Below are 24898 nucleotides of genomic sequence, written 5' to 3'. Positions count from 1 at the left end.
CGGGACTTGTAGTTCTATGGCTCGCGAGGCCCGGGCGGCTGCCTCACGCGCGGCGCTTCAGAAACTACGACTTCCGGCGGCCCTGTCGCCGCGGGGCGGGATTGGCGGCTTCAGAATCACTCTATGTTGCAGTTCGGAGTCTGATTGGCTGTGTCTATCCGTCGTTCATAGTTAGGCTCAAAGAGCTCTGCAAAAGGGAGGAGCTTCGGGTCGCCGTCTGAGAGACCGCCTCCCAAAAGAAATGCCACAGCACGATTGGTGGAAACAACGCTGTAGAGAGCGGAGCGTATCCGCGGCAAGGGAAGGCGGGCACTTCCGCCAGGATTGCCCAATCACAGGGGTGAGATTCTTTCTATAAAGGCTTGAGACTCGCGCGCGCTCGTTCTTTCGAGATTCAGGTCGCGGGCGTGTGCTGTCAGTTTTTGTCCTCGTTTTCCACACTTCAAGGAGCAGCGGGACTCCCAGAGGGGTTTCGAGGGAAGCCCGTACCCTGCAAGGCTGCTGGACAAGAGCCCTGGGCTGAGCTCGCCTTGGCCCTGAGAGTTCCAACGTCTCTTCCCGAGTTTCAGACCTTCAGCGCCCTGCAGGTAAGACTGGGCCAGGCCTGGTTTCCCCGCTGTAGCTCCGAGCCTGTGATGAATTGCTTTAATTTCTGACACCTCGTATGAAAACTGCACGTGCAGTCTGATTATTTTGCAAGACTGAGGCTTGTGGTGCGCACCTTTGATGGGGAGGGTCTGGGAGTGAAAACGGGTCTTACCTGAAATGGGGAAGAGAAGGCTTCTGTCTACATTTCGGTGCTGTTTGACTTTCAGGGCCGTCGTGAGCCGGCAGCAGATCTTGAATCTAAATCAACCTCAATCCAGAGGCCCAGCAGGCAGGAGGGCCTGGTGGTAAGGCAAGCGCTGTGTCTGTCTGAACTGCTTAGAAATAAAGCAGCGGTGGTGAGTTTGTTAGGTAGGACTAGGGGCATCCAGGCGGCAGGGGAGGCGACAATGGGAGGGGCCAAGGGGTCAGAACCAGTAAAATAGGAGAGAAACCATAACAGCAGGAACTTGAGGATAGGGACCTTTCCCGACAGGGGACATGCACAGATGCCAGGAATTTATGATAAAAAGTAAACTTTGTCTCATTAGCATAGTAAAAATCACAGTTCCTGGTGATAGGCAGAGCAGTAGTTACTGAGCCCGGCCACTCCCGCCATGATTGCCCTACATTAACTGCACGTGGCGGAAAGTCACCTGCCCAACCGGGAACATATCTGGCTAAACCACAGCGGTGATGTGGATCAGGAACTTTACGTCAGCCACCACCTGGCCTGGCCACAACAACTATGGGTCAAGAGTTTGGTGTTCTACCCAGAAATAACAGAGAACTGAACAGGGAAGGTGGGAGGGGGGTCAGCTCTCCCCCGCTTATAAAAATCCTCACAAAACCGCTTTCTGGGCTGACTCTCTTCGGATTCAGCCCAGTCGCACTTGAGTGAATAAACCAGCCCTGTTGCTGCCACGTAGCCTGTGTGTGAGATCTGTCCTTTGGGTCATTCCTCTTTCATTTGGTGCCAAAACCTGGGATGGCAGCCCCTTCTCCGGAAGGTCAGCTCCTGTCCTGACCCTTCAAGGACGCTTCTCACCGACATCTGCCTCAGACCCATCAGCCGGTGCGGCAGCATCTCACCTCCTCGGAATCTGGTCTCGGCTTTGCGTTAAGGTCAATTCCTTTCACTTCCTCTTTTCCTTTCCTCACTGGGCCACCCCTTTTACCGTGTGTCTCAGACTCCGGTGTTTTTCATGGCTTCCTCAAGGGAAGACGGTCTTCCCCTTTCTGTTTGACCAGTGGCGGGGCCGCGTCCCCACGCCTAACAGCGGTTTTTCAGCCCAGGATCACAGGTGGGGATGCCGCCTGTGTTTCCTCAGGGCTGCGCTGTGTGTGGTCCTTCTTTTCTTCTCATCTTTTTCCTTCCCCCAATAATCGGAAATTTACTGCTCTCTGTCCCCTTTTCTTGTTCTCTGGCCTGTGTTCTCTCCACTCTGAAGCCCCTCCGACTTTATCCTGACCTTAAGCCCAAACATCTCGTCTTTTGTAACATAGCCTGGTCTTAACATAAATTAGATAATGTGTCACAGTGGGCCGAAATTGGGACCTTTGGCCTCTATTCTCCAAGATCTTGATAACTTTTGCCAACATTCAGGCAAGTGATCCTGATCCAAGGTTCCGATGTCCAGGCTTTCTTTGCTGTCCACTCACTGCCCTCCCTCTCTCACTGCCACCCTTCTCCGATCTTCCTTTCTTCTGCCTGTCCTCCCTCAATCAGACCCAGACCTGCTCAACCCTCAGATCACGTAGCCCCCTCCACACGCTCCTCAACCTCCTCATCCCCCTGCACCGACTCACTCCTCACACTCAGGTGCCTGATTTGGTCCTAGTCATCAACTCCCCCTTCACAGGGTTGCTGGGGCAGAAGGAATCGTTTGCGTCCACGTTCCCTTTTCTCTCACGGACCTCTCCCAGGTTCGGCGCTTAGTTGTTCTCTCGGCAGATTCCACTAAATTTATTCAAGAATTTCAAGACCTTTGCCAATCATGATCTCACGTGGCATGATCTTTCCATCATCCTCTCCTCTCAGTTCTGATGAACGTGACTGAGTGTGGGCTAATGCCCAGTCACACGCTGACGATCTTGCCCTCCCTGAGGCCCCCCCACCCCATGCCCTGCTGTTCCAGGAGGACCCCCATTGGGAGTGTCAGCACAGTTCCCCAGATCTCAGGCGCCGAGATCACCATTGCCTTTCTGATAGAAGGACTAAAAAAGGCGGTGGCACATAAAGCCATCAGTTATAACAAATTAAGAGAAACAACCCAAACCCGAGATGAGAATCCTGCCCAATTCTGGGAGCGATTAGTTCTGGCCGTGCAGAAATTCTCTGTGGACCCGGAGGGTCCCGGTGGCCAACTAATTCTCAGAATGCATTTCATTTCCCAGTCTGCTCCTGACATTAAAAAGAAACCCCAAAAGCTAGACCTTGGCCCCCAGACCCCACAGTGGGATCTTACAGAGGTGGCCTTTAAGGTCTTTTAACAACAGGGAGGAAGTGGCCTGTAAACAGATTAACTGGACTCCAAATGCTTCCCTTCGCCATCAGACAACCCAAAACCAGGGGTGCCAAAAAGACTATTAAGCCTCGTCCAGGATTCCAGAGTCTGCCAGGCCCATGTTTCAAATGTGGCCAAAGTGGCCACTGCGCTAGGAAGTGTCCCCAGCCCGGAGCTCCGCCCTGGCCGTGCCCAGCCTGGGGAGGCCCTCACTGGAAGTCTGACTGCCCTGGACGCCCGAGTCACACAGAGGCAGCCCACATCGAGGCTGAACTTAAGGGCCCGCAGCAGCTGTGTCCGGATTTCCGCAGACTGGCGCCTGAAGACTGATGGTGCCACGAAGCCCAGCAGGCCTGTGGACCATCTCGGATGCTGAGCCCCGGGTAAGTGACAGTGGAGGGTAAGTCCGTTCCATTTTTAATTGATACAGGGCCACGCACTCCCCTGCCTTCTTATGATAAGCCTCTAACTAGATCTAAAATTACCATGTGGGCATTGATGGCCGACTTTCTCAACCCCTCCAAACCCCGGTCCTTTGGTGTCACCTGGGTCCTCACTCCTTTTCACCCACATTTCTGGTTATCGCCGTGTGCCCTGTTCATCATTACGGAGGGATATTTTAACAAAACCGTCCACTACGCTTTACACCCCAGCTGTCTCCCCACCCCTGCCCGCCTTTCTAACTTCACCTTCCATTCCTGGTCCCACGGCCCCAGTGCCAGATGTCCCTGCTGTTAACCTCCAGATATGGGAGGTTTCCAATCCTCTGCTGCACACCATCTTCCCATGAAAATCTGCTTAAAACCTAATCACCTATACCCTGCTCAACGTCAATGTCCAATCCCCTCCCCTCTCTATTGGGCCTAAAACCCACCATAACCAAACTTCTCTGCCACGGCCTCCTCTGACCCATTTCATCTTCTTACAGCACTCCTGTCCTGCCTGTCAGGAAGCCAAACGGATTGTGCAGACTTGCCCAGGACCTCCATCTCATCATCTCTGTAGTACAGCCCATTCATCAGTGGTTCCTGCCCTTACGCTGTTCTCTCGACCATCCCACCCGAAACCGCTCACTACACAGTCCTCGATGTCAAGGATGCATTTTTCTCCATCCCTCTACACCGTGAGTCCCAGCCTCTCTTTGCTTTTACGTGGACTGACCCCACCACCACTTTTTCCCAGCCACTTCCTGCACGGTGCTTCCCTGGGGTTTCAGAGAGAGCCCTTGTTATTTTAGCCAAGCACTGTCTTCAGATCTGACCTCGGACAAGCCCTGCTCGTCAGCACTCTTCCGGTACCCTGACGATCTCTCGCGCAGTCCCTCCCTCTCTTTCACAGGCAGACACTGTCTTGCTCCTCCAACATCTTTTCTCTAAAGGCTACAGTTTCTCCTTCCAAAGCACAAATATCCCAGCCCACAGTTTCCTATCTAGGCGTCATCCTCCAAGGAAACCAAAAATTGCTCCCTTTGGCAAAACTCCAGGAAATGCAATGCCTGCCCCCTCCCTCCACAAAACAGGATCTCCCCTCGTTCCTTGGACTAGTCAACTGTTTCAGACTTTGGATACCTGGTTTTTCACTGCTCTTCAGGCCTTTATATAAATTAACAAAAGGAAATCTCTGCAAACCCATTGACCCAAACTCCTTTCCCTACAATCCTTCCAACACCTACGCAGCACCCTCTTTAACCCTGCCTGACCCCTCTCAGCCCTTTTATTCTGAAAGACGGCGGTGTGCCCTGGGTGTCTTTACTCAGGACCCGCCCGGGGTCCTCGCTCCGTGCCTTCCTCTCAGATCAGCTAGATCTTACCGTCCAGGGATGGCCAGCTTGCCTGCGGGCTGCAGCAGCATCTGCTACCCTGATACTAGAAGCCTTTAAAATTACTCTCCATGCCCCCTAACCATGTACTCCTCCTGTAGTCCTCTGAACTTAATAACTTCCTCTTTTCTCTCCTCCTTCCTTACTGCCCCTGGACTCCTACAACTCTTTGCTCTGTTTTGTGAAACCCCCGTCTTAACCCTGAAGCCTGGCCCTGATTTCAACCCAGCAATGTGTCTCCCAACCCTCACGATTCCCTGATACACACGATGGCTCTGAACTTTCTAGCTCGCTCTGTCACCCTTTCCTCGTGTTTCTGTTTTCCCTCTTCACTCCCTGACTCACCTGGTCCTATGCATGGTAGCTCCTTTAAAGGAACCCACCTATCCCCTTCCCAAGCCAGCTACGCTGTTGTCTCAAAACTCTGTCATCGAAGCTGCCGCTCTGTCACCCACCACCACTCACAACAAGCTGAACTCATCTCCTTAACCCATGCCCTAACCTTAGCCCGTGGCAAGAGAATCAGCACATAGGCTGATGCTAAATATGCTTATCACATCCTCACCGCCATGCCGCTGTCTGGGCTGAACGTGGTTTCCGTACCACACGGGGAAGTCCTATTATCAATGGCCCTTACATCCCCAAACTCCTTCACGCTGCCACTCTTCCTAAAGAAGCAGGAATCCGCACATTGCAAAGGACACCAGAAATCCTCAGATCCTGTAAGCCGGGCAACCAGTTTGCTGGTCTCACAGCACCCCCGGCTGCCCGGATGCTTCAGGGCCATTTCCTCTCCCTGCCTGTCTCCCCCATCCTATTCCAGCTCTGAAAATAAAAAATACCAACACCTCCCCGCCCGTGACAGCTGGTTTCTCAACCACGGCTGCCTCATACTTCCTGCTTCATAAGCAAACACCATCCTGTCAAACCTCCATGACTCCTTTCACATTGGTTACAAATCTCTTAGCTGCCTACTGCAACCTCTCATTTCTTTCCCAGCCTGGAAAACACACTTAACAATCACTTCCCAGTGCCTGATCTGTCAGTCCTCCTCTGCCCCGGGAGCTCTTTGCCCTCCGCCTTTTCCTACCCACCAAGCCCGTGGTGGTTTTGTTTGTTTGTTTGTTTGTTTTGAGACAGTCTCACTCTGTTGCCTGGGCTAGAGTGCCATGGTGTCAGCCTAGTTCACAGCAACCTCAAACTCCTGGGCTCAAGCGATCCTCCTGCCTCAGCCTCCCGAGTAGCTGGGACTACAGGCGTGCGCCACTATGCCCGGCCAATTTTTTTCTGTAAATTTTTAGTTGTCCATATAATTTCTTTCTATTTTTAGTAGAGACAGGGTCTCGCTCTTGCTCAGGCTGGTCTCGAACTCCTGAGCTCAAACGATCCTCCCACCTTGGCCTCCCAGAGTGCTAGGATTACAGGCGTGAGCCACCACACCCGGCAGAGCCTGTGGTTTTTCACCCGGCCAGGACTGGCAAATCGACTTCACTCATATGCCCCCATCCACAAACTTAAATATCTCCGAGTCAGGACAGACACTCTAACCAGGTGGGTTGAAGCATTCCCCACCAGCACTGGGAAGGCAGTAGACAGCATCAGCACCCTTCTCCAGGATGTTGTCCCCCGTTTTGGACTCCGTCCTCAATCCAGTCAGACAATGGGCCTACCTTTATCAGTCAGATCACTCGGGATGTCACATTCCGAAGAGCTGCCAATCTCATCCCATCATCCCGACGTGAAGGGCGACCTGGCCGGAAAACTAGTTCTAGTAAAAGACCTCACTCCGCGTCCTCTCAGGCTGAGGTGGGACAGCCCCTTTCGGGTCCTTTTCAACGCTCCCACTGCAGCCCACCTGGGAAAACCGGACCGCTGGGTCCACCGATCTCAGCTGAATCTCTGGCCCGGCCAAGCCTCAGCCCAACCATCCCGGGTGGAAATCACAAGTACTCTCTCTCCCCAACCTCCCTAAAACTCAAAAACCCTAGAATAACCTTCATGAGCTCTCCTTTCCTGTCGCCAAGATTCCAAGCCTTCCTGATTGACATTTGCCGGAATCTAATGTGGTTTGAGCCCAAGCACTAGACATCGATGGCCTTGACTGGATCAGGGGCCTGTGCTGGCGGGGAACTTGCAGGACTGTTGCTCAGAGGAAGTCTCGTTCTTTCCTTTCACTGGTTCCTGTGCTCACGCTGCCTCCTCTCTAACCTCTGTCTGTGCCCGCTCTCTGCTGCCAAACCCCAGACTGCTTCAGCAGCCGCTCTTCAGTCCACGGCCCATCTCCTTAATTTGTCCACCTGCTACTTGTGCACAGATGGCTACAAGACCCTCCAGGCCACACCTCTCCCCTTCCAATTCTGGATGACCTTAAACTTCACCTTCCTCCCTCACACAGCCCTAAATGAATCTTACCCTGCATGCCCCTCCCCACAAAAACTGCTCAACAGATTAAAGACAATCTGTCCCCGTCAGCCAGAGCTGGCGTCGAGAGCTCGCCTGGCATTGTCACGCGGCCCAACTCTCCGGCCCTGCGCTAATTTGCTTTGAAAGTTACTCAACCCATTCTGGACCTTTTTCAGGCAATTTATCATCCCCCGTGTGCAGCCATGCCATCATTATAAAACCGATCTGACCAAGAGGTCCCCCTCCACCTCCCATCCTCACCTGTAGCTCTCCATATAAAACCGCAAAACCCCCTTTTAACCTACAAAATACAACCTCCTAGGTGGGACACCCCCTATGGCTACAGCGGCCTTTTGCCAAGTCCACCCCACCACCCTCTCATTTCTCCCTTATCTCTCAAAATCCTCCTCACTGTGCTCCTTCCTGGAGTTCGTAGACCACCCAACCAAGGTCAGCCTCAGGCTTCACCTTAGCCCCCTTCGTGTGATCTGCTCCCTGAACCCCCCCCCCAATGATGAAGATCCATCGTATTCCCGCCGGCACAATGTGGCAACCCAAGACTTTCTGTTAAAGTCAAACTCAGCAGCCAGCTACCCCTACACAGCAGTGACATAACTGCCGGGCTCTCGCCACCCACATTGACTTCATGCAACACCTCAGTCGCCACTCCTGGGGAAACGGCGCTGCACCCTGATATTCCTTGCCAACCCCCCTGTTTCTTCCTCTCCTGCGCCAAAAACGAGCCGTGGGGGTCATTGCCAGTACGGGGCTCCCTCTCCTGGCAGCCTCTGGCCTTGTGGGGACGCCGCGTTGTACCTTCAGCAGCAAACATCACAGCACACCCCAGAGGCCCTGACAGCTCTCACCAACCAGGTCGAGTCCTTGGTCTCCTGACTGACCAGTGGGGGGACTTGTACCTTCCTAGGGGAAGAGTGTTGCTACTGTATCAATAACACAGGACACATCCAAAATAATCTAGACAAAGTGCAAAACTCCGTGAAAGCTTGAGATAATTATGCTCCAATTGGATGTCCTCCCTGTGGTCTCAACTGGAAACCTGGTTATGGCCCCTTCTCATCCCGCTAATAATACTTTGGATCGAGTAGCCGTTGCTCCCCTCCTTGTACAACTCGTCATGCGCTTGATTCACAAAACTGTCCTCACCATCATCACTGATAAAGCTTATGCTCAGTGCTTTCTCCTCCCTGGCCGTCTCCTCTTCCTGTGCCAGCGGACCCCGTCTCCCCAGCGCCCGCCTCTCTGGCGCCCACGCTGCCCCAACACACAGTCTTGGAGAAACCCCGCGCCATGCCATAAAGTAATAAAAATAAAAGGCAGGAATGATAGGCAGAGCAGCGGGTACTGAGCCCGGCCACTCCCGCCGTGATTGCTACATTAACGGCACGTGGCGGAAAGTCACCCACCCAACCCGGACGCCCCCGCACGTATCCGGCTAGACCACAGCGGGGATGTGGATCAGGAACTTTACAGCAGCCACCACCTGGCCTGGCCACAGCGGCGATACGGATCAAGAGCTTGGCGTTCTACCCAGAAACAAAGAACTGAACGCGGCAGGTGGGAGGGGTCGGCTCTCCCCCGCTGGTAAAAACCCTCACAAAACCCCTTTCTGGGCTGACTTTTCGGATTCAGCCCACTCACACCTGAGTGAATAAACCAGCCCTGTTGCTGCCACGTAGCCTGTGTGTGAGATCTGTCCCCTTTCACCTGCCACCACGACAGTTCTGGAGCCAGCCATACAAGGACAAAAAGTGGGAAGGTAGCAATTCCTAGAACTCTCCACCCTTTCTCAGAAAATGAATGTCCCACTCCCAGCTTAGCATAAAATTGGGGAAGCAACGTAAAAAGGAGAAACTGCGTTACGTTCAGGGTCTCTGCACGGAGCAGACCTGCTCCTCTCTGGAACGTACTTTCACTTTGTAAAGCTGCTTGTGTGAGTTGCTTGTGTGCGGATGTGACTGACCCGGCATCGACGTGGTGATGGTACCCATTCTTTGGCCCTGGGGACCAGGGAACACCGAGACAGACTCCACAAGTTGGTTCTTTTACTGCTCTATCATTTTTGCATTCTGGCGCGGCAGAGGGCTGGCGCCTGTCTGGAGCAGTCACGGAAAAAGGACAGAGGTGTGAAAACGCAAGTTCCCAGGGACTGTGCCCTCCATGGCTGCTTACGAAGCCAAAAGATCATTTTTATGCCTTTGCTCCACAGTGTCTCGAGCTCTTCAGTAACGGACCTTTGAATGCTGCTTTCCCTGGTGTGGGATTTGTGGAGGGAAGTGGACACTAACCACCGAGGGTCCCGTGTGCCCCCCATGGACCGCCGGGGTTTGAAGCTGCCACGGATGACAGGGGAATGGCATTCCCTTCAACGGATGAGACAGATGCTTCAGAAAACACACCTTTATTCACAAGGACTGGAAACAGGCTTGCAACGGAAAGCCCAGCTCGACAGCTGCAGCGCAAGGTGGGCGTGCGTGGCGATCGCAGACCTGGGGCGGCTGGGCCTGCTGCCGTGGCCTGCAGAGCTGGAGCCCCGGTCGGCAGGCGGGGTTGGCAGTCCTACTTTCCTGACATTTCAGTGATTTCTCACATGCTGTTCCCAGTATCACAAAGCTACACGTGTCTTCCAAGGTCACATGAGAAGACCCTGTTGATGTTTGGTGAACCGGAGCCTCCTATTGGGTGGGCTGGGAGCAAGTGGCTCCCAGGGCACACAAATGCACAACGTGATCAGCGGTGAAGGCCTCTGTCCCAGGCGTGGGCCAAAGTCCTTCCTCTGCCTGAGCTGCTGAGCGCAGGTGAAGACATGGCTTTTCTGAGGGGTTAGGCTTTGAACACGTGGCGCCAGCCCGGGGCCCAGCCACATCGCTGGGTGTGCCCAGGAGGGAGCAGCAGAGTGCCGTGGCCAGGTCTGCACTTGGTGCCACGCCCCCTCCCATGCAGAAGACCTTTTTAACGTGACGGCCTTGAGGGCAAGCCATTAAGGCCACGCCAGTGGAGGGAGGCTGTGGAGCCACACTGCCCCTCGGAAGCCTGGAGACAGACTGCTGCTGGGAGGAGAAGGGGCAAGGTTTGGCCTGGGGTCCTAGAAATGGATGCCATGGGATTGGCCACTGGGTGACAAGGTCAGAAGGCCTGTAGACCTGTCCAGCCTTCTGAGGCTGGGACTGAGCTCAGCCAGGTTCAGAGGCGGCAGCAGGAGTCCCCTCGGCCCTCCCTCTTCACGTAATCATGCAGCCGGAAGTGGGGCTCTCCGGGAGCCTTCATGGAGCGCTGCTTCAACTCCCTACGGAGCAAGGGTGACAAAACAGCGTGGGCTCCTGTACCCCAACGAGAGGGTTCCGACCCTGGGCTTGGCCTTTCTGGTGACTCCTGGGACTTACTTTGCTATGCCCGTGAAGGCCAAGTCCACGTTGAGGCCTGTCTTGGCACTGGTCTCCATGAACGGCAGCCCATACTCCTGCAAGCAGCCGCTGCCAGCCGGGTGATGGCCTGGCGTGGTGGGGACATCCCGGGCTCCACAGCCTCAGGGGCACCCTCCTCGCCACCCACCCTCCCCTGACTCACCTTGGCCAACTTCTCCCCGTCTTCCCTCTTCACCACATGCTCGTGGGCAGAGTCCACCTGGCCCGGGCACAGAGGTCTTGATGATAGCCGGCCCGTGGCTTGCCACCTGCCCCCCCACCTTTGCTCGGTGGGGCTGGGGTGGGGAGGACAGGGCAGGCCTCCCACCTTGTTCCCCAGCAGCATGAGCACCACGTTGTGCTGGGCATACTCCTGGATCTCGGTCAGCCAGGCCTGTAGGGGGAGAGGCTGGTGCCCCTGCACGCCCTGCCCGTGCCCCACAGCCTCTGCCTGTCTCCAGAAGGGCCCCCCGTGTGTCAGGCAGAGGCACCCCCCTTACCGACACCTTACCCAAGGAGACACTTCAAAAAGTTGGATTGTCACCCGGGACCACCTTGGCCCATACTCAACCTGAGCCACCTCCATCCCAGAAGGGACCCTCACGCCCTGTGCCTGGAGGAGGTTGGGGGTGGGTCAGGCCCTACCAGGAAGGAGGCCACTGACCTGGATGTTGTCAAAGGAGGCCTTGCTGGTGACATCATAGAGCAGCAGCAGTGCTGGGAGCAGAGGGGCAGTGAGGACATCCCCTGTTGCCCACCCCCTCGTGCTCAGATACCCCCTCCAAGCAGGGCACCCACAGACCACCGTCCCAACTCCCTGGGGGTCAGGCCATGCATCCGCGGGCTCACCATGAGCGTCCCGATAGTAGGCGTGCGTGACGCTGCGGAACCGCTCCTGGCCAGCTGTGTCCCAGATCTGCAGCAACAGGCACCTGTCAGGCCGCCCAGCCTCTCCCTGATGTCCCCTGCCCCCAGCTTGCCCTCCCAGACACCTCACCTGCAGCTTCACCTTCACGCCATCCACGTCCAGAACTTTGTTCTGAAACAGAACCAGCCAGCTCCAGCGAGGGCCTAGCGCCAGCCTCTGGCCCGGCTCCCAAGGGTGGGGCGGGGAGAGTGGTGTGGAGCCAGCTCTGAGCTCAGGTCCGTTGATAGGAGTCTGAGGGTCGGGGGCCCTGCCCCTGGCTAAGTCCCCAAAGTCATTCTTGAGCTATTGCTTGCCCACCCCCCCACACCACCTGCTTCTGTTCTGACCACCTTCCGTCCTGCCTGAAGGTCACACACCGCCTAAAACCCAAGTGCTCTTTGGGCCACCCAGCCCTCCTGGTGGCCCCATGCACAGAGGGTGCCCAGGGCCCCTCCCTCTCAGATGGCCACCCTGGTGATGGACCATGGCCAGTTATCTCCAGTTCTGGGCCAGCATGTTCCTCTGCCCACCTGGAGGCTCTCCTTCTCCTCCCTGTGCCCCAGGACCTCTGGAGCCCAGCCCCTTCCCCTGTCTCCCAGCCCAGCCCAGCCCTGGCTGCCCTCCTCGTCCCCGCCCCAGCCGGCTCCCCGGTGCCCACTTTCCAACCCCAGCACGCCCCTCCCCTGCGCCGAGTGCAGCCTCTGCCCACCCCCACGTCCTCGCTTGCTCTATATGTGCTGCTCCTGCTTGGAGCCACCCGCACAGATTTGAAGTCACCCATAGTATGACCCCAGGCCTTTTGCTAACACTGCCTCAGTTTCCCCATCTGCAAATGGGGATGACCAGGGTGCCAATCACATTGGCTGCTCCAGTAACTTAATGAACTATTATATGCAAAGCATTGAGAACCATCTGGCTAAAAGTGTATGTTCTAATTTAACAGACTCTCCCCACTAGGATGTCAGCTCCGCAAGGGCTGGGCCTGTGCCCGGTGGGTCTGCTTGTTCGTGCGTGCTTGCTGGCAGTATTCCCCAGCCGGGCCCTCTTGGCTGAGGACTCATGGGAGACAGGAAGTGGCCCAACCCCAGTCCCATCTGCTGGGGTGGGGGTGGGGGCTTCAAACCACAGCCTGAGACCCTGGGTGGCTGGAGGGCACCCCACCTCCCTCTCTGCAAGCTCCTGCTGTCAGAGTGCTTCTGGGTCTCCGGGGAACCAGGCACAGCCATCTGCCGGGCTGGGGAGGCGGCTGGAGACGACATCTCGCCTTCCCTGGCACCCTGAGCAGGGTGCAAACCACACGGCCTCACCTCCTGCCCAAGAGCTAAGAGGGAGGTGGGAAAGGGGGCACCAAAACAAAGGACCACCACCCTCTGGCCCACCCTGACCCCTTCTGGCACCTCAACTCTGACTCATCCTAGAGGACTTGAGGGAGGCTGGACCCTCACAACAGGATAGAGAATGGCTCCCCAGACTGGAGGGATTCCCCCCCCTTCCTGTCCCTGGAATGGGCCTCCCTCCCAGCCGCCTGCTAACTGGGTCTAATTAAAGGGTGAGAAAATGCAAATCCAAGATTTGCTGAGAACACACCAGCACCTCAGCACGTGGCATTCAGACGGGTGGGCAGAGGTGGGGGGCCCTGGTGCCAGAGCCCCGCAGGCCCCTGCTTAGGATGGGGGGCATCTCCTCACCCGAGGGCAGGGACCTCTCCCCCAAGCAAGCCCTGGAAGCCCTCCTCCCCAGGTCCTGGATGGTGTATCTGCTCCAGCACCAGAGCCACCTGTTTTGTAGGACATGGGCAGGCCACCTGGCACCTCCGACAGCCTCAGGACCTCCCCTGTACAGCAGGGCCACAGTACTGGCCTCCTGAGTGGACATGGGTGTTGAGTTACCAGTGTCACCACCCTGGGGGCACCAGCACAGGACACAGTCCCCTAGGTAGAGCCAGCCACCGACACGGGAACTATCTCTGCTGGTCAGGTGCAGCCACTCAGCTTGGGGGCTAAGGTTTCCCACCTCAACTGCCCTCGCCCCGGGATCTGAGTGGCCCAGCTACGAGCCCATCGGTACCACCAGCTTCCCAGCAGTACTGGGGGGATGCAGTGAGTTGACGTGGGGCCCAGGGCCTGGTTGGGCCTGGCCAAGGCTCGCGACATCAGCCTGCACTCTCACCCGGAAGTCGATGCCCACAGTGGAGATGAAGGTCCCCGCCAGGAAAGCACCATCCTTGAAGCGCACAAGCAGGCAGGTCTTCCCCACGCCCGAGTCCCCAACCAGCATGACCTGGGGCAGGCAGGACAGTCAGAGGTGTCAGGCTGAGCTGGCCTGGCCAGAGAGGGACTGTGGCTCAGGGGCAGGACTGGAGGGCAGTATCCCAGGCCTGCAAGGTCAGCAGGGCCTGGGGGAGATGGCAGCCACAGTCCCCACTGGCCTGGATGCCCAGCTTATGCCTCTGGAAGGCTTGGTCCCCTCTCTTCCGAGCAGTGGTCCATCTCCATTGCTGGGGGGTGAGGTCGGCTGCCTCCGCCCAGGACTCTGCCTACCCTCCCTGCCACGGACACCACGCTTGATCTGGGAGGGGAGCATCTGGGGACCAATGGGGAGCAGAGCTGATGGGGGTGGCAGCTGGGGACCTTCTAAGACTTCTGATGGCCTCTGTGCCAGGGGGCTTCTCCAAATCCCAGCAGGGACACAAATCCCAGCAAGGCTTGGGAGGAATTTGCCAAACCAGGGTCAGATCTTGACCTGAGGAGGGGCCTGGGCTGAGTCTGTGGGCAGGGACAGCAGGCAGGCCTCCCCTCCCCCGACCTGCTGCCAAATGAGCCCAAACTCAAAGATGGTCCTACTGAACCCCCATTCGCGCACCTCTGCCTCGGTCTGGGGAGGCTCCAAGCGCTGCCCACCCAACTGGCAAACCCCTTCCTAGCCTCTTCCCCCCTCCAATAAAAGGGAAGAGCCACAGACCGTGGGGGTGAGCGAAGGCGGCATATGGGAATGGGACTGGGGCGCAGGTCCGGGCTAGGGCATTAGGGCGCAGGGAGGGGGCGCTGCCAGGCACTGATGTCTGCGGGACCTCTTGTGTGGCCCTGCCAGCTGGGGGTAGGGGACAGGCCCTGCCAGCTGTTGAATCCCCCCAAACCTGGGCTTGGCAGCTGTGTGTGCGCGTGCGATGCCCGCGCCAGCACTTCTAGCTGCGGGGTGCCGCCCGGACCGGCTCCGCGCCGAGGGTCCGCGGGCCCTGCACCCCCTCCCGGAACCCCTCCTCTCTTGGCTCGGACCCGGCGCCACCTGCTGCTCTCGCCTGGGGGGTGCCCGGCTCACCTTGAAGGCGACGTCGTAGAAGTCGCCGCCGCCGCCAAGGGAGGGCCGGCTGGGCTGCAAGGGCCCGTTGGGCGGCGCGTCGGGGCCGGGGCGCGCAGTCCTGGGGCGCGCCGGCCGGGGCCCGTTGGCGGCGGGCAGCGCGGAGGCGGCGGGCGCACCGGCCCCCTTGCTCCTGGGGGTCTTCTTCCTGGACATGGCGGGTGGCGCTCAGTGCGCTGCCGCCGCGGCCGCCGCGCCCCGGGCCGTCCCGCTTCCCGCGCAGCCGAGCGCGACCCAGACCCGAACCCTCTCCCTGGCGGCCGCGGCGACATCCCCAGCCCGGCGCCCCGCCTCCCGCCGCCGCCACCGCCACCGCCACCGCCGCGGGGCGGGGCCATGCAAATGCGCCGCTCGCGCCCCGCCCAGGCCCAGCGACCCTCCCTGGCCGCGGGGGGCACGCACCGCACGTGGGTCCGCGGGCCTGGCGGAGAAGCGCCCCGGGGTCTTGTGGCCCCTCTGCCCGCCCTGCTCCAGCCCAGCGCCCCCCGGACCGCCGCCGGGCCTGGGACGCGGGAGCTGTCCTGACATGAGGGCGCTGGGACACAGGGCCCGCAGGGGTTGGCAGCCTGCAGCTGTCCCTGCTCGCTCAGAGAGGCCTGCCCCTGGGCCTGCTGCTGCTCCCTGCTCGGTCCCCTCCAGGGCGGGAGGGTCCAGGAAGCCCCAGCACTCGGGCGCTCCGGGCTCCGGGACAGCTGGTCACCAGAGGCAGGACAGAGGGCACAGAGCACTCTGCCCGCAGCTTCTGCGCCTACGCGGAAGCCTTGGGATCCAAGGGGAAAAGGTAGCAGGTGCCACAGCCAGCGGCACACCGTCTGAGGGTCGCCTCCGGTGGGCCTCTGCCCCCAGGGGTCTGCAAGGTGGGAGGCCCCTCCCCTGGGCTGTAGCTGGCCGCTAAGCCTGCGCATTCCAGGTTCTGGCCCCAAGGTGGCCAGCGCTGATTCTCCAAAGCCTGAGCTGGTCCCTGGCACACTCATCTCCAGGCCGTGACCCACCCTCCCCGCGGGGGCTGACTGGAGCGCTCGGTTTGAGAATGAGCCTGAGGTGGCCAGAGCTGGGGGGCAGGGGGTGCAGGGGGCGGTCCCCTGGGGTGGGGTGCTTCCTGGTGCTCCTCTGGGAGCCAGAGGGATGGCCTGGCTGTCCCCCAAGACGTGACAGCTGCCACCAGGACCCTGGGCCCTTCAGAAGCCTAAGTCCTCCCAGCTGCCAGGGCCCAGAGCCCAAATAATGAGCTGGCCCTGGGGCTCAGAGGCCTGAGAAAACACAGATGGCGGGACGCGCCCAGCGGGCGCTCACTCGAGAGGGCCCGGCAGCTGCCCACACAGAACAGGCCACGGAGAGCTGCCCTGCATGCCAGACACTTGTCATTGTCAACCCTACCCTGTGGGATGGCTGCTGCTGTGGTTCCCAGTGTACAGGTAGGGACACTGAGGCCCAGAAAGGTGAGGGGAGCTGTCCAAGGTCACCGGGCTAGGAAGGAGCAGAGCCAGGATTTGCCCCTGGGAACTCTAGCTCCCAGAACGGAAACTGTCCCATGGCAGAGTTGGTCCCGAGCTCCCCTGGAGCTTCCTCAGGGACCTCTCAGAGCTGGGGGACAAAACTGGGAAAGCCCCTTCAGAGCCCCCAGGCTGCCTTTCCTTTGCTCGCCCCCCACCTCTTCCAGGCCAGTCCCCAGATGTGTGCGCAGTGGGTCTGGGGCAGGGGATTGGGCTCCAGGTGTGCACCCCCGCAAGGCCAACTTCAGGACACTGGGCCCCTGGTCTCAGCTAGGGCATCAGCAGCCACCACCCACTGGCTCCAGGGTCCTGGGCAGTGGACTCCCCACACCTCCTGCCAGTTGCTGCCCAGGGCACACCCAGGCCATGGAAACCAGGAGGAGCTGGGTGCTTTGGGGCGGGGCAGGAGTGCTGATGCGTGACCAGAGAAAGCGGGAGGCCTGGCAGGGAGGGGAGCTTTGAGCAATGGAGGAGACGGGCTTGCCCTTGTAACCTTTAAAATTGGGAGAGTTTACATAAAAACCCAGGTCTCTGGTTCCTCTTGAAAACACGGTGGGGGGGGGCCCTGGGTGCCTGCATCATGGCCCCCACTCCCTTGGCTTCCCGAGGCCTCCTAATCTGGATCATTATGTCTCTTGGTTCCTCTGTCTGCCATCTGCTTCACCTTCTGGAATGTAAACTCTCTGGGCACAGGAAGCAGCTTGTCTTGGTCACTGCTGTGTCCCTAGCACCTGGCCTTGAGCCTCAGTCAACAGTTATTACATTGGTGAAAGAAACACGAGTTAGAAACACGGGCCTCACTTCAGGAGGACACGTTGTTGCTAACAAGGATCTAAGGCAGAGTGTGCGTCAGTCTGCAATGGGAGCAAGGCTGGAGCGATCAAGCAGTGAGAGCAAGGCTTTGTGGAGGAGGGAGGATTCGCACTGGGCTTTGAAGGTTGCGCTGGAGTCTGACAGAAGACGAGACCGGGAAACTCACAGGGTGGAGGGAGTGAATGTGCACAGGCCAAAGTGCCAGGGGGTGGGCACTCGAAACTGAACAGGCCGAGTGTGGTCTGGGTGCTTGGAGGAAATGGTAAGGCAGGAGGGGCCAGATCGTAAGGAAATCGCAATGTTATGCCTGGGAGCTTGGACATCGTTCAGCAGGAAGCAGAGAGTCATGCCTGGTTTCTGAGCAAAGGACACGCTGCTACAGGAATACTGGGGTGTGGCAGGCCGAGACGAATGGTGGAGCCTGTGGGCAGGGGGATGAGTCCGTGGGGGAGGGATTGCAGTAACCCAGGGCAGAGGTTATAGGGACAGAGAGGTCTTCCCGGAGGGACAACATCTGCAGCCCTGGAGGCAAGGAAGGAAGAGTGAGAGTCCACGGGACAGAGACAGTGGCTGTCGTGGTGCATTAAACGTGGATTAAAGTCTTCGCTATTCCTCCCAGTGAGGGGGAGGGTCTCTGTGCCCTGTCCTTGAATCTGGGCAATAGCTATGGCAGAAGTGACTTTGTATCCATTTCTGGACCCAGACCTTCCTGTGCCCTGGAATAGTCTTTTCTCCCATGCTGGGAGGAAGCCCAAGCAGCACTGTGGGGAAACCCACGTGGAGAGACGCTGATTTGCCAACCCTGACAGTAAAGAAGCCATCTCGGTGGTAGATGTCCCGGCCCCAGCTGGTGCCGTGCAGAGCAGAATGAGCTGTCCCCACGGAGCCCTTCCAAGTTTCAGATTCATAAGCATCTGGGGGGTGTTTGTTACGTAGCAATAAATAACTAGAACAGGCTGCCAACAAGGGCAAGGAAGGGAGCCAGTATGGTGGGAGAGGCCCGGAGGGTGTCCCTGGCTGGGTCTGGGGATGTCCGGAGGCTCGGGACCCACAGGCCTGGACAGGAGAAGAGGCCAGGGCAGGTCCCTGAGGCAGGGTCTGGAGTCTACATGAGCTCGTGCTGTGGCCTCCAGCTCCTGCAGTGTGCCTCCTGACTTGTCCTGCTGGGTGTCTGACCTTGCTCTGGAGTGACATGTGGCTTGTGTTCCCAGCCATGATGACCCAGGGGGCCCATGGCCCAGGATGGTCTCACTCTGGGCTCCCATGTTCCAAACCCTCCAGCTTCACCCCCACACTCTGCTCACCCACAGAGCTCGGCCCTCAGGCTGGCCTTTGCGTGCTGCAGAGGGGACACAGGCAGGAGGGCATCCTCCTCAACCTTCCAGGCCCTTCCTGGAGCCTTCCCTGGCTCCTCCTGCCCTTGTTTCTTGCTCCCTGCGTGCTCTCCAGTGGTTTCCGGGGGGCTGTGCTGCCTCTGCCAGCCTGTGAGCTCTCTGAGGACAGGTCCCCCCTCGCCTGCTCCCGCTCCCGCTCCCAGCCGGCACATAGGGAGAGCTGTGTGGCTGAGCAGGAGAGAGCGAGGCTGGACTTCAAGGGTCCTTTAGCAAGTGGGGGAATGCAAAGCCCCCAAAGCTTGCGCCCCTGGAGCACCTCTGCAGAAGTCAGTCCTACAGAACTCAGCTGGCTGTGCTCTCAGGGTGGGGATGGTGCCAGAAGGGCAGAGAGCCAGCAGGGTCCCTGGCTTGCTGTGTGACCCTGGGCAAGTAGCATCCCCTCTCTGGGCCCCCTCCCTTGCATGAGACAAGGGGGTGGGAGGAGCTGATCTCCGAGGTCCCTTCCAGCTCAAACACCTTATGTTCTGTGAAATCTGCGTGAACGTTGCCATGGAGACACCAGAGGAACCGCAGCAGCAATGAGTGTGACTTCCACCGGAGAGAGAAGAACTGAGTCACCCAAAAAAGTGGGTGACGTCAGAGGTGTGTTTCCCCCGATGCCCAGGTGTGCAGGGGCCACATGAGTGACGAGTGTCCTGCCCCTGAGAGGACACTCCCCTGCACCCCGCTCACCTTTGTGTCCCTGAGTAGTGACAGGTGGGTGTCCCTCCTTGGCTGAAGGGGGACCCTTTGTGTGGGGCCAAAGCAGAGAGCTGTTCCCTCGCAGGTGTGACCACAGCAACTGAGAGGTGCTCCGCTGCGAGGAAGATGAGCTAATGCAGGGGTCATGTCCGGCTCTTACTGCTCGTCACAGCAGGGTCCTCCTCCACGGGCCCAGGGGTCTGCTCACAGCAGCGCCGGCTCCAGTCCCTGAGCGGGCCGCCGTGGCCACGGGAGGGGGCAGAGCCCGGGCTTGTGGCTCCAGGCTCTCCAGACAGCCCTGGAGTGACATGCGTGTGGCTTCACGGCAGGTGCCGGCATCAACGCAAAGTAATGCAACAGACCCCTGTGGAAAGGTGACAATGACTAAGGCCCCCAAACAATCTTTGCCCCAGGCCTGGGTTAAGTGCTTGTCTCGCATTGTTTCTTTTTCGTTAATTATAACAATAACATGATTTTTGTGGCATGTCAACACCACGAAGGATAAAGGTGAGAACAAACATTGCCCTTCTCACGCAGAGCCCACCACCCTTCAGTGGTAACCGCTGTCAGGTGCGGTAACGGTGGCTGCGTGGCTATTGTGGCTGGAACAAATTACCACGAACAGCGGTATAACGCCGTGGTCCCCGAGGCCTGGGCCGCAGACAGGCACTGGCCCCTGGCGGGTAGGACCCTTGCAGCCGCCCCTGTTGCTGCATCACCGCTGAGCTCTGCCTCCTGTCCTGAGATTCTGCGCCACGGCGAGTCGCACACCGATCTCATTACGTATCGCAATGGAATAATAATAGAAGTGAAGTGTAAAGTAAATGTAACGCGCTCGAATCATCCCGAAACCGCCCCGTCTCCGGTCCGTGGAAAAATTGTCTTCCATGAAACTGGTCCCTGGTGCCAAAAAGTTTGGGCACCACTGGTATAAAACAACCCAAATTTATTATCACACGGTGAGGAGCCAGAGGTGCAGAATGAGCCTTACGGGGCCAAAGTCAAGGTGTCGGCAGGGCTGGTTCCTTCTGGAGCCGCCAAGGGAGACTCTGTCCCTCACCTCTGCGAGCTCCTGCTAGCTGCCAGCCCTCCTTGGCTCGTGGCCGCGTCACTGCAGCCGCTGTCCCCAAATCTCCTGCTGCCTTCCTTCTGTAGGGATACTTCTGATTACATTCAGGGCCCAGCTGAATAATCCAGAATAACCCCCCACCTCAAGATCCCTAATTTCATCCCATCTGCACGTACTTGCCAGGTGGAGCATGGCCAGGTTTTGAGGATCAGGACCTGGATATCCTCGGGGCCCGTCACTCAGCCGACGCGACATCACTCAGGTTTTCCGTTTTGTGATTTTATTGTAAGCAAGGGTTTTGTGACTGAGACAGACATAAAATTCACTACCGTAGGGATTTCTTTTTTCTGTGCTTTGTCTAGTTTGTTTAGGTCTCAAAATTATGCTAATAAATGCATTGGAGATTTACACATAAAATACACTTGAGGCCAGGTGTGGTGGCTCAAGCCTGTAATCCTAGCACTCTGGGAGGCCAAGGCGGGCGGATTGTTTGAGCTCAGGAGTTCGAGTTCGAGACCAGCCTGAGCAAGAGCGAGACCCTGTCTCTACTAAAAATAGAAAGAAATTAGCTGCACAACTAAAAAATACATAGAAAAAATTAGCTGGGCACGGTGGTGCATGCCTGTAGTCCCAGCTACTCGGGAGGCTGAGGCAGTAGGATCGCTTGAGCCCAGGAGTTTGAGGTTGCTGTGAACTAGGCTGACGCCACGGCACTCTAGCCTGGGCAACAGAGTGAGACTCTGTCTCAAAAAATAAAATAAAATGTAACGTGGAAATGAATGCTTAGTTTATATATTGGTTTGATTCTTCATGCTTACTAATAAAAACAAGTGATGTTATCAGTTTCTCTCCATGTATAACTTTATCTGCAACCCACAGAATTGCTGTGATGTATACTCATTATTATTCATTTCTATATAATCTGATTTTAATTTTGATTTTTTTCCAAGACTGTGTATTTCCATTTCCACATGGTTATATTTTTAAAAATCAGCTTTATTGAGGCATAATTTACATACAATAACATTTACCTTTTTTTTTTTTAGAGATGAGGTCTTGCTATGTTGTCCAGGCTGGCCTTGAACTCCTGGGCTCAAGTGATCCTTCTGTCTCTGCCTCCCAAAGTATTAAGATTACAGATGTAAGCTACCATTCCTGGCCAACATATACCAATTTTAATTATGTAATTTGGTGAGTTTTGACAAATATATAGTTATTTAACCATCAAAATGGTATAAAACATTTTTATCACCCCAAAATACCCTCATGTACCTTTTTGGTAAGTCCCTTCCCTCCCCTCCAGCCCCTGGCTACCACTCACATGCTTTTTGTCATTATATATGGTTTGGTTTTTAAAAAACAGCTTTTACTGAAATCTAATTGGTATGCAATAACCGATCATATTTAAAGTGCACAATTTGATAAGTTTTTTTTCCAATTTTTAGTTTTTAATGAACTTGTAAAAAAAGGTTCCTATTTCAAAATAAAAAAATCCCAGATCATACAGATGTTTACAGTGATGGATTACATTTATCTAAGCAATTGTAAGATGGTAACTAAATTTGTGACAAATATGGTTTTTTTTTTCTCTAATTTTTTTTTTTTTTTTTTTTTTTTTTTACAGAGATGAGGTCTCATTATGTTGCTCAGGCTGGTCCTGAACATCTGACCTCAAGCCATCCTCCCGCCTTGGCCTCCCAAAGTACTGGGATTACAGGTGTGAGCCACCACACCTGGCCCATTTTACAAATGTTTTAAGTGAACAACTTGCAAACCCCAGGAATGGAAAAACTCTAAGAATGCACAATTATGAGCATTTATAACCATCACAACTGTGGCTGAAGACTGGTCATACCTGTCTTCTGAAATGAGGTCTCAAAGCACTCTAAAAATAAAAGGTTTTAGGCTGGGAGCAGTGGCTGCAAGCAATGACTGTCCACACCACTGGCTAGTGTACACATGAACTGAAATTTCTAGATCTGGGGAGAAGCAAATGCTGCTCCTCTCACCTGCTCTGCTTCTGTTCCTCAGTATGTGCAGGGGCTGGGCCCGCTGCCCCTGCCTGCTGGAGAAGGCTTGCTGCAGGGGGCTTTCTGTTTTGACATCGTCCGTCAAACTCGCAGTCATATTGCTGGTTAGGGTTTCTGAAAAGTGTGTGGAATAGCTGCCTCGCATAGACGTAATCTGGGGCTTCCTTGAAGCACAGCCCACAGCAGTAGTTTAAGTACATGGCAAATTCTGCAGGAAACCTCTTATGTAAAGTTTCAGTAAGAATGGACATCTTCTTTTCACTGATCTTTTCATATTTTTGTTTCTTTGTTGCAGTCTTTAGTTCTTGCTGGGATTTTTGTTTTTATTTTTTGGATTTTTTTTTTTTTTAAGAGATGGGGTCTTGCTCCGTTTCCCAGGCTGGGGTGCAGTGGTGTGCTCAATCACAGCTCACTGTAACCTTGAACTCCTGGGCTCAAGTGATCCTTCTGCTTTAGCCTCCGGAGTAGCTGGAAGTGCAGGCATGCACCACAATTTCGACATATGTATACACCCATGAAACCATCGTGGGTGTCTATCAATCATGATAAGGAACGTATCGATCACTTCCACATTTACCTTTCAATCATCTGGGTTGTCAGGGTGTTCAGCCAGGATCCTCTGCAGACAGTTCTTCAGGGCTGTCCCCTCAGGCAGGGGTTCCTGGGGTAGGTTGGGGTTGGGGGAGCCTCTGGACCATACTCAAGGTCTGGTGCAGAGAACAAGTGAAAGGACCCAGGGGAACCTCTAGGGGGTGGTGTTGCCCAGGCTTTTGCTTTGACCTTGCCAGTATCTGCGCTTCCAAAATACTCCGCTGCGTAAATAAGGCTTGTTGCCCGTGCGGTTCAAACTCCATCTTCACTGACTTAAAAAAAATCGTCTATTTGATCGGTATAATTCAGAGGAAGGTAATTAAGTCTCCCACAATGACTTTGTTTTTCAAAGTGTTTGTGTATTTCACCCAGTTTAGCTTTGTGGGTTGACATTTTATTTTTGAGAACACAAATGGTTCATAGTACGTTCTCCACAGATTGTACCTGTTATTCGTGTAAGAAACACGGACTCTTTTCCCACTTAACACCTTTTGCCTTGGGTTCTATTTTTCTGTCATTAATATGGCCACTCTTACCTTCTTTGTGTTTGGATTTTCCTTATTCTCAGCCTTTTTGGCTTGCTTGTTTTAGCTGTGCCCTTGTAAGCAGCATTTACCTGGATTTAACATTTTTTGTCAGTGAGAATCCTTGTGCTTTAACATGAGAATTTAACTCGTTTACATTATTGTGATCACCCATGTGCTTGGCTGTGTTCCTATCATCATATTTCATGTGTTTTGATGAACACACTGATCCACTGTTCTTCTTTTAATCCTTTCCTGAACTGATCAGGTGTCTTTTTTTTTTTTTTTTTTTGAGACAGAGTCTCACTCTGTTGCCCTGGCTAGAGTGCCGTGGCGTCAGCCTAGCTCACAGCAACCTCAAACTCTTGGGCTCAAGCGATCCTCCTGCCTCAGCCTCCTGAGTAGCGGGGACTATAGGCATGCGCCACCATACCCAGCTAATTTTTTCTATTTTTAGTTGTTTGGCTAATTTCTTTCTATTTATAGTAGTGACGGGGGGTGTTGTGTTGTCACTCTTGCTCAGCCTGGTCTCAAAGCTATCCTCTCGCCTCGGCCTCCCGGAGTGGTAGGATTACAGGCATGAGCCTCCGCACCCGGCCAGATTGGTGTTCTTACTTCTTTCCCCCTCTTCTAGCTTTTGCATTTCTTTTACACTAATAGTACCATTAACTGTTAAGAAAAACCATTGAGTTTATATTTTATCAAGAAACATTTCTCCAGCGTCTCCTTCCCTGGACCAAATACATTTCATTTTCTCTCTCTCACCATGTAGTTTTGGAAGTAGTTTAAAATTTCATTTCCAGATCATTAATTTGCTTCTTTACGCACACGTCTTTTCTATTTCAGAAATCCTTTCTCGACAATTGCGTTTTACCCCACAGCCACCTTCCAGCATTTGGACTTGATTCATCTGCCCTGCTCATCTTGCACCCCTGCGTCTGTGGGTGCATCTTCCCTCATCCGGAGTTCTGGAACCGACGTCGGTCACTCAACTGCCATTAAAGCTCGAGTGTGGAGTACAATCCCAGCTCTACAGCTTAGCTGCTGGGCGACCCGGCACATTTCTTAACCTCTCTGTGCCTCAGTGACCTCATTTAATAAAGGGAATAATGACAGCACCCTCTGGTAGAGCCGTGAGGACTCACTGGAACAAGGCACTAAGGGAGTGGACGGGCAGTGCGCGACGTGGGTTTCCGCCCTCCTGTCTCCGGGAGCCCCCACGCCAAACCTCCCCCGAGCTGCGCGCGCCACTCCTTTCCCCCGCCCTGCCGCACGCGGGCCTGGGAGACTGCGGCTGGGGAAC

At 55.7% G+C, this 24898-nt stretch overlaps 1 protein-coding gene, 1 long non-coding RNA gene and 1 other non-coding gene across 5 annotated transcripts; 2 read left to right on the top strand and 1 right to left on the bottom strand.

Annotated features, from left to right (window-relative positions):
- The first annotated feature begins 363 nt into the window (after positions 1-363).
- Positions 364-24703, top strand: LOC123631487. 3 transcript variants are annotated; one of them, XR_006733171.1, is made up of 4 exons: positions 364-587; positions 816-3475; positions 4021-4215; positions 24442-24703. It is a non-coding gene; the product is annotated as an uncharacterized LOC123631487 (long non-coding RNA). The 3 variants fall into 3 exon arrangements; XR_006733170.1 differs by lacking the exon at positions 24442-24703 and adding an exon at positions 9542-12551; XR_006733169.1 differs by lacking the exon at positions 24442-24703 and having other exon boundaries at positions 4021-5594.
- LOC123633750 lies at positions 628-710 on the top strand. Its single transcript, XR_006733757.1, has one exon. It is a non-coding gene; the product is annotated as a small nucleolar RNA SNORD60 (small nucleolar RNA).
- Positions 9740-15194, bottom strand: RAB26 (RAB26, member RAS oncogene family). Its single transcript, XM_045541175.1, has 9 exons — positions 14962-15194; positions 13813-13923; positions 11734-11775; positions 11586-11652; positions 11401-11453; positions 11065-11130; positions 10900-10956; positions 10716-10792; positions 9740-10618 (listed from the first exon to the last, which is right to left on the bottom strand). Exons 1-9 carry the CDS (start codon positions 15154-15156, stop codon positions 10516-10518), a joined length of 771 nt encoding a protein of 256 aa, XP_045397131.1. The 5' UTR covers positions 15157-15194; the 3' UTR covers positions 9740-10515.
- Positions 24704-24898: the final 195 nt, after the last annotated feature.

This window comes from Lemur catta, chromosome 2, assembly GCF_020740605.2.
Source record: "Lemur catta isolate mLemCat1 chromosome 2, mLemCat1.pri, whole genome shotgun sequence".
NCBI lineage: Eukaryota > Metazoa > Chordata > Mammalia > Primates > Lemuridae > Lemur > Lemur catta.
This window is presented reverse-complemented; position numbering and strand designations above follow the sequence as displayed.